This window comes from Oryctolagus cuniculus, chromosome 4 (assembly GCF_051225735.1).
Source record: "Oryctolagus cuniculus isolate XC-2025 breed Fujian yellow rabbit chromosome 4, ASM5122573v1, whole genome shotgun sequence".
Taxonomy (NCBI): domain Eukaryota; kingdom Metazoa; phylum Chordata; class Mammalia; order Lagomorpha; family Leporidae; genus Oryctolagus; species Oryctolagus cuniculus.
This window is the reverse complement of record NC_142870.1, coordinates 85,686,157-85,695,412: the sequence shown is the minus strand read 5'-3', so window position 1 is coordinate 85,695,412 and position 9,256 is coordinate 85,686,157. Positions and strand designations below refer to the sequence as shown.

General features: G+C 40.1%; 1 protein-coding gene across 19 annotated transcripts in view; it reads left to right on the top strand.

Annotated features, from left to right (window-relative positions):
- Window positions 1–9,256, top strand: part of OPA1 (OPA1 mitochondrial dynamin like GTPase) — a 98,454-nt gene that overhangs the window by 2,385 nt on the left and 86,813 nt on the right. For all 19 annotated transcript variants that reach the window (XR_016232470.1, XR_016232469.1, XR_016232467.1 and 16 more), the window contains exons 2-4: window positions 6,644–6,962; window positions 7,598–7,694; window positions 8,717–8,824. Coding sequence is in view for 8 of the 19 variants with exons in the window: in XM_070072353.2 (XP_069928454.1) it covers window positions 6,644–6,962; window positions 7,598–7,694; window positions 8,717–8,824 (524 nt within the window). In the remaining 11 variants the exon portion in view is untranslated. The remainder of the gene's footprint in view (window positions 1–6,643; window positions 6,963–7,597; window positions 7,695–8,716; window positions 8,825–9,256) is intronic.

Genomic DNA, 9,256 nt, shown 5'->3' with positions numbered 1-9,256 from the left:
ATTAAGGTACAAAAAGAAGCTTTGATACTTTCTTCCTGCATCCATGGGATACATTACACCCACCCCCCACCCCCCATCTTTGGGTGTCACTTCTCTGCATCACTTTTTTCTTTATGTTTCCCACCAGTTTTTCTGGACATTCTCTTCTGTGTTCTGAGAAATTTACTTAATTCATTTTCTGGTACTACTATTGATTTTTTTATATTGGCCATTGAACCTTTATTAACATGAACTTCTTTTTAGGATTTATGAAGCCCTTTACTAAAAACAAAGACATAATTAATTCTGTAAACTTTGTCATGTTCTTTGATTGTTATTTTTGAATGACAACATGCCCTTATTTTATGTCTGCAATATTTTCAGGAATTTTCCTAAGAATACAAATAAAGATTTAATACCGGGCTGGTGCCGCGGCTCACTAGGCTAATCCTCTGCCTTGCGGCGCCAGCACACCGGGTTCTAGTCCCTGTCGGGGCGCCGGATTCTGTCCCGGTTGCCCCTCTTCCAGGCCAGCTCTCTGCTGTGGCCAGGGAGTGCAGTGGAGGATGGCCCAAGTGCTTAGGCCCTGCACCCCATGGGAGACCAGGAGAAGCACCTGGCTCCTGTCATCAGATCAGCGCGGTGCACCGGCCGCAGCTCGCCTGCCGCGGCGGCCATTGGAGGGTGAACCAACGGCAAAGGAAGACCTTTCTCTCTGTCTCTCTCTTTCACTGTCCACTCTGCCTGTCAAAAAAAAAAAAAAAAAAAAAAAAAAAAAAAAACTTAATACCTGCTTTTCTCAGAGTAAATAATGTTTGTCTTGCTCCTCACCTTAAAGCAAAGGCTGGGAACATCTGGCCCATGAAGCTTTGTATGACCTGTGAATGATGTTATATATACTCAAATGTCCCTTGGCAGGAAAAAGGGTTCCCCACTCGTCTTAAAGAGTTGATGAATTTAGATACTTTGTGTGTGTTACCTCTGAACGAGAAGGCTGACTGAGCCTTGTGTTTTAGGTGTATGACATATCAACTAACAAGCTTCATTGTAGGGTCTTTAGGAGGTAGGCAGTTGATCTAAACTTGTTACGTACAAATGCCAATATTGTTCAGGGCTCAGGCTGGAAAGTCTGTGGTCTGTGTCCTGCATGCTGTGGGAGCCTTGGCTCCCGACTGCTGCTGTTAGCATTCAGCTGGATTGGGTTTCCTCAGATGCTGCTTCAGTGATTGCATTTCTCCTGTTTTTACTCATGTACCTGTATCTCAACAGGACCTTGCTGGGAAAAGTGGTTCTCTCCTGTATGAGCACTGATCTTTAGAGCTCCTTGAAGTGGAGGCTCTAGAAGTAATTCTTGAGGATGCCTTTTCCAGTACCAGGATTTTTGCTTTGAGTCAGTTACTCTTCCAGGGGACTCACTGAAGAACCTTTCACGTGTAATTACTGGCCTGAAATGCTGGACTCTCTGTCCCTGACTCTCACCCAGCTTTATTGCTTGCCAACATTATGGAAGTAGGCATTTCAGGGATTTGGAAGTAAAATATGGAGAAAATAAGGAAAGCAAAAGCATCTTAGGCATGAACTCAGATCTGAGATACATCAGGTTAAGATATGTATTTGGAGGCTGGCGCTGTGGCATAGCAGGTAAAGCCGCTGTCTGCAGTGCCCTCATCCCATATGGGTGCCAGTTCGAGTCTCTGCTGCTCCACTTCCGATCCAGCTCTCTGCTATGGCCTGGGAAAGTGGTAGAAGATGGCCCAAGTGCTTGGGCTCCTGTACCTGCATGGCAAGACCCGGAGGAAGCTCCTGGCTCCTGGCTTCAGATCAGTGCAGCTCTGGCCATTGAAGCCAATTGGCGAGTGAACCAGTGGATGGAAGACCTCTCTGTCTCTTTGCCTCTCCTTCTCTCTCTGTGTAACTCTGACTTTCAAATAAATAAATAAATAAATAAATGTATTTGGATTAGCTTTTTTCTTAAAATGCAGATAGCTTTTTGAGGATTAAAGATTATTCATTTGGCCCACTCACTTGGCTAATCCTCTGCCTGTGGCGCCGGCATCCCAGGTTCTAATCCCCGTTGGGGTGCCGGGTACTAGTCCTGGTTGCTCCTCTTCTAGTCCAGCTCTCTGCTGTGGCCTGGGAGGGCAGAGGAAGATGGCCCAAGTGCTTGGGTCCCTGCACCCGCATGGGAGACCGAGAGAAAGTACCCGGCTCCTGGCTTCTGATGGTGCAGCGCCGGCCGTAGCAGCCATTAGGGGAGTGAACCAACGGAAGGAAGACCTTTCTCTCTGTCTCTCACTGTCTATAACTTTCTCTCTGTCTCTCTCTCACTGTCTAACTCTGCCTGGCAAAAAATTTTAAAAAAAGATTATTCATTTATGCATTGCTGGAGTTTAGTGCAGATTAATATTGAAACAAATTTATTGAGTACTTACTCTGTCTAGCCATTGCTGGATTCTTTCAGTTGTTTGCAATTTAATTTTTTCCTTGACATTGCTTACCATTCGTGAGGCACTGGTGTAGCCCTGGGAAATAAAATGGTCAGAAGACAGATAGAACCCTGACCTTATGAAGATTGCAGTTTACTGGTGGAGACAAATATTATTACAATAAAAACACTATTATGCAGTGCAAATTTTACAAGCTCTACAAAGGAAAAGTACAGAGAGCCAAGAAGTGTAGCAGAAGGACTCAGCATTCTAATGAAGATTCAAGGAGAGGTGGGAGTGCTTGGGGTGAAACTGATTGTAAACAGCAGCAAAGTAAATAGAAGAGTTTGTCACACAGCCCTGAGATGGAGGGAGTGTGGCACAATTGAGGAACTGAATGAAAACTAGGCTGGGTTAAGTTTGGAAGCAAATAGGAGAGAGGCAGGGATCAGACTGGCAAGGCTTTATAGACCAGGAGTTTGGATTTTATTCCTAATTCAGGAGAGCCATTTAAGAGATGGATGGAAGTGAGTGACAGTGGTCACATTTGTATTCAGAAGAGTGGGTCTGGTAATAGTGAGGATAAGGGAGGTTCCAAGAGTGACCCCCCAGATCTGTGTCTGATGTCACAGGATCAATAAACTCATATGCTTTTCTGAAATAGCAAATACTACAGGAGGGTCAGGGTTTTAGTGGAAGTGGAAGAAGAGATCACAGTTAGGAACATCTTGAATTTGAGGTACTTTTTTGGATATCCAAGTGGTGATATTGAATAAGCAGTTGGACACATGGGTCTGTAACTTTGTGTGTTAGACTTAAATTTCAGAAACATGGATATGTAGGTAATCATTGAGGAAGTTAAGTGTAGATAAGATTACCTAGGAAGAATGAGAAGAGAAGTTGGTTGTGTGTAGAACTTGATGAACTCGAAGTTAATTGACATTAACTCTAATTCTGATATTATGTCATTTTAATGGACTAAGAAACTGAGGTTTTGATTAATTCATAATTTGTCCATGATGAGATAGCTAAGTAAGCAGTGAAACTGATTGCAACCAAAGTTCTGAACCAAAAGACTAGGTGAATGTATCCATAGAGTTGACAGAAGCTTGAGCTAAATGTTAGGGACCTGTAAGTTACTGCCTGCTGTATTTGTTTTTTTGACTTTTTTGGATCTGTAAGCAGTGGCCTCAGTCACACCAGGTAAAACCTAGTGATTATTTTTACTCTTTTCCCTTCCTCTGGCATTAAGTCTGCCATTCTGGTACCCACCTTTGTCACTGCTGCCCCCTCACTTTAGCTCTTCTCTCTTGCATCTGGAAAGCTGAAATATGATCATGGTTTTGCTGTGCTTTTGATCTACTTTTGCCCAGGGTTACCTTTAATATCTCCTTTAATTACTGTGCAGTTAGTCTTACTCAGAAACTTCCAGTGACTGCTTGTTGCCTACAAAATAAGGTTCAAACTTCAGCCTGATATTCAAGCATAGTTTGTCTGTAGACCACCTCTCCAGTTTTACCTCTCAGTATGAACCTTCTCTGCCAGCTTATTGGGTCTCTTACATTGTCTCACTTCTGAATCCTCTGCCTACCTGAAATCTTTTTCTCTGTTTTGACTTTTCACTTCCACTTCCCTATTAACTTTTAAGTTTTACTTTTTCTGCGGAGTGTTTACTGATCACCTCAACTACTAAGAATCACTTGCTTTCCTGTTAACTCTTGTAGCATTTAGCTGTTGTCTACCGCTCCTTTGACATGCTAGTGTTGTGTTATTGTCATGTGTATGTGATTGCTGCATTAGAGGCAGTTTTGAAGCTGAGGATTTTGCTGAGTTTGAGGTCAGGAGAATTCAGTCTCTTTAGTTAATAAAAAAAGACATGGACTGGACTTACTTTTTATATCATTATGGAAATTACTATTTATCTTGGGGACCGGGCTTTAAATAAAAAGAAATGTAATACATGTACTGACTTTTGGAAAGAAGGTAAATGATTTTGTGTCTACCATTAACATTTACGCACTTAGGCATACAAATGAATGATGTGCCTAATTCGTATTAAGCTCCATTTCCCTAAGGTTTCCTGAGTTGGAAAGTTCCTGTGAAGTCTTGAATGAGAGCAAGGCCCTGTGTCATCCAGAGAGTTCTAGAGAAGGCTGCAAGTTCTCCAAAATGTCACTTCAGCCTCCTGTTTGGGGACACTGATAGGCATCTGCTGCTTCCATGTTCTCACCAACTAGTGTCTTAAAGCAAGAATTTATGGTCAAGCTAACCCTGATTTCAATCCTCTTCCATCGTTAACTGATCATTCTACCTTAAGCAAGATGTAGTTTTAAAAAACAAACCTCTAGGGGCTGTCACTATGGCTTAGCAGGCGAAGCCACTGCCTGCAGTGCCAGCATCCCATATGGGCACTGGTTCAAGTCCTGGCTGCTCCACTTCTGATCCAGCTCTCTGCCATGGCCTGGGAAAACAGTAGAGGATGGCCCAAGTCCTTGAACCCCTGCACCCATATGGGAGACCCAGAAGAAGCTCCTGGCTCCTGGCTTCAGATCGGCACAGCTCCAGATGCTGCGGCCATTTGGGGAGTGAACTAGCAGATAGAAGACCTCTTTCTCAGCCAGCGCCGTGGCTCACTAGGCTAATCCTCTGCCTGTGGCACTGGCACCCCAGGTTCTAGTCCCGGTTGGGGCGCTGGATTCTGTCCCAGCTGCTCTTCTTCCAGTCCAGCTCTCTGCTGTGGCGTGGCAATGCAGTGGAGGATGGCCCAAGTGCTTGGGCCCTGCACCCACATGGGAGACCAGGAGGAAGCAGGTGGCTCCTGGCTTCAGATCTGCGCAGTGCACTGGCTGTAGCAGCCATTTGGGGAGTGAACCAATGGAAGGAAGACCTTTCTCTCTGTCTCTCTCTCTCTCACTGTCTAACTCTGCCTGTCAAAAAATAAGTAAAAATTTTAAAAAAAAAGACCTCTCTCTGCCTCTTTCTGTAACTCTGCCTTTCAAATAATAAAATAAATAAATCTTAAAAAAAAAAAAAACCTGTAAGGAGAATAGCTCACTTTACACTATATTTTTCTGAGCTAACAGGAGTAGCATTTATGAAAACATCTAGCATAATGCCCGATCTTTTACTAGGACTACAAGTGATAACCCATTCTCTCCACCCATCCCTCATCACAGCATTCTTTTCTATGTTTCTTAACATGTTTTTCCTAAGAAATTTCCAACCCTTTGTATAAGTGAATTAATATTTTTAAATTGCTTAGGATTGGGCCTGGCCCAGGGTAAGCAGTTATGGATATGTATGTTGAATAAGGCATAGAGCTGTTATTGGTAGCTCTTCATTCTCTGCAGGAAGGAGGAAAGGGTGGAACTGGGACAGCTAACACATACAGTTTGCTTCTTTTCTCTTTAGAGGCTTTTTTGCTGTTTTCATTTTCTGAAAGCCAGATGTGTTGGGTGAGATTGATTAATTTCTTCAATTTCCATCCTTGAGCTATTTGGCAAACATGTGAGGGTGCTTCAACAAGTTCATGGAGGCTGGAATTAAAATATAAGTTTATTTTGGTACAAAATAGTTTTGAGATGCTTGCATGGGTTTTCAAAGATGCATTTTCCATGAACTTTTTGAAGACGCTTTATATGTGAGTTTTAGAATTATTTGTATCAATATACACTTACCTTTGAATTCCATTTTCCATGTACTTTTGGAAGTATCTCTGTAGACGAGGGGAGAGAATAGCTGTTCTGCACTGTTGAAATTCTGCAAACAAAGGTTTGCATGCACTTTTATTCTCAACTTTTTCTTACAGTGAATAGCAGTTAATAAAAAGAAGCCCCACCTTTTCTGTTTTTAGTTTCAGTTATTCAGGCCAGGATTATGGCCCTCATTCTTGTACATTAAAGTGCAAGCTCTGGCGTGCCACTCAGAGGTGTGACTCTTGACATTGTTCCTTATCTGAGTGTGTAGTTGGGCAAATTGTTTATAACTTTGTGTCACATTTTCCTCATCTCTGAAATGAGGATAATTCTGGTACTTTGGTCATAGGATTGTTAGTAGGATTACATGAGATAGCACATGCTATCCTAGTGCCTGACATAGTAAATAGCTAGTAAGTGTACACTACTGTATGGAATATGTGGCTGGTCACATGTGCATGAGTGTGTTTTTCTTCAGAATATTGCTGCTCTTGTTTCTTTTGCATTGTTACTATGTCTGATCTTTTCTCATTTTTCTTTCAGTGAAGTTTGCCAATCCTTAGTGAAACATAGCTCTGGAATGAAAGGAAGCCTACCACTACAAAAACTGCATCTGGTTTCACGAAGTATTTATCATTTACATCATCCTGCATTAAAGCTTCAAAGACCCCAACTAAGGACATCATTTCAGCAGTTCTCTTCTCTAACTAATCTTCCTTTATGTAAATTAAAACTTTCTCCAATTAAATATGGCTACCAGCCCCGCAGATATTTTTGGCCCGCAAGATTAGCTGCAAGGCTCTTAAAACTTCGGTATCTCATACTAGGCTCTGCTGTTGGGGGTGGCTATACAGCCAAAAAGGTGAGTTTGACGTCCCTACTGATATTCCAGTTATTCCAATATGATTAAATTTTGATAGCATAAGGTTTTTTTTGTAGTATAGCAGAATATAATTAGGTGTTTATTGTGTGTCTCTACCATCTACTGGATTGTTTTAATGGTGGTAATAGGAAAATGCCTTCTGAATCTTATATGATGTAATGAAAGTTATAATTAAATGATATACAAATGGCATAGTGGAAGGAGCCCTGGGATGGAAATGAGATTACCTAGGTTTGATGTTGAACTTTGCCATTTAGAGGCATAGTTAGGAAAGCTATGTGGCAATCCCATTCCATTGCTTCTTGGGCCAGAGTCAAAGCCTTCTTTCCTCCAGTGTATCTTACTTCCAAGTCCACAGCATTGCTTAAAACCAAATCCTGTGAAAACAGGAGTGTATTTTGAATTTTTACGTTTTCTGTATTTAGTAGGGTGTGTCTACGTTTTTTATGTATTTGCCAGCTTATTGTTTTTAAAATAGTTAAGTCCATTTAAATTTGTTTCTTAAAATGTTGAACATAATACATTGCTCTCAGTAGATTAATGTGTTTTAAGTAAATAATCTTTCTCTACATTTTTGTTTGGGTAAATACCTGATTAACATTCTTATCTTTCAGACTTTTGATCAGTGGAAAGATATGATACCCGACCTTAGTGACTACAAATGGATTGTGCCCGACATTGTGTGGGAAATTGATGAGTATATTGATTTTGGTTTGTATCATTAACATTGAAATACCTTTCAGAGTCATTTTCTTAGGAAAGACAGGTAGTTGTATTGAGATAGTTTATGTGTGTGATATGCAGCAATTACTTTCTAATGTTAAAAGTAGTAGAATACCAAAGGAAAAAATTTGTGAAAAGAATGTATCCCATAGACTATCACTTAATACAACTGCCACTATACTTACAGAATCATCTAATTGTTCTTGTTATGTGCACGTGGTTATTGTTTTAGTTCCCTTCTCAAAAATTATACAGTCATAGTGAGCATACACTTTGGCATCTTGTGTCTTGCTAACACATTTGTCAGCATTTCAGTGCTTCCAGCAACCTTTCTGTACATCATTTTCAGAGTTGTATAATGTTGCCCAAAGAATTTGTACCATGATCCACCTAACTACCTCTTTTTAATTGGATGCATTAGTTACTTCTACTTTTTGAAGTCAAATTCCTGAAACATCTGTTACTATCCACAATGATTTCTCTCTCCTCTTTAGCCACTGTCCCACTTTTTTATTAGGCATATGAGAAAAAAGTATATTTGATAGCTATGATTGCCAGTAATTCATGTTGAACTTTTTAAATGTTTTTTGATGAAATTATTGTTTTCATTACCATTTTTTACGTGTTGTCTGATTTCTAAGTATATATGGAGATGGAATTAATCTCTACATGTACTTACTCACAGTACCTCTTAAAGATCAGACTGCTGTGTTGATCAAGGCATTTTCAGGAAAAGCACTTTTTAAATTATTTTTCTAGCATTCTACATTGTCACATTTATCAGTGTGCCAGTGGTGTCTCAGAGCCTGGATTCTGGGACCTAGGCTCAGACTTAGGCCTGCACTTCTTCACAGTGTGCCCACTTATTCATCTGTAAGTGAGGGTAACAATAGTAGCTGTTTTGTAGAGTTGCTATGAGGATTAAATAAGTTAAGAATTTTATAATCTTTATATTATATCTGACACATATTCTTATTTTGAGACTTTTTTTGTATTTTGGTCTTCTCCAGAGAAAATTACAAAAGCCCTTCCTAATTCGGAAGACCTTGCAAAATTAGTACCAGACTTTGACAAGATTATTGAAAGTCTCAGCTTATTGAAGGACGTTTTCACCACAGGTAAGAGAGGACATGTTTGATTTAATAAAAAGTTTTAAGAACCACAGGAAAAGTGATAGATATATTTGCTTGTTTATTACCATATTTTAAATGAAAACCTTTAGTACAAATTAAAGTCAGGTTTTTTTTAAAAAAAAAAAAAACTTTCATTGCACAGTGGTTTCAAAGCTCAGTGAAGTGCAGATTTACAAGAGCTTAAATATACGTGGCTTTTACTTAGTGAAGGAAGAATACATTTGTCCTTGACAAGTAGATGAGACTTCCTATGTATTTGCTTTTCATAATTAGTGAATTTGGTGACTTTAAAAGAAAATTTAACTATGGTAGATCATAAGGAGTAGAATTTATTAAGGTTAATCCTAGTATATTTGCCCAATTACTTCCCTGTAGAGTTATAAAGAGATCTCAGACATCTATGTGTGCTCATTCCTA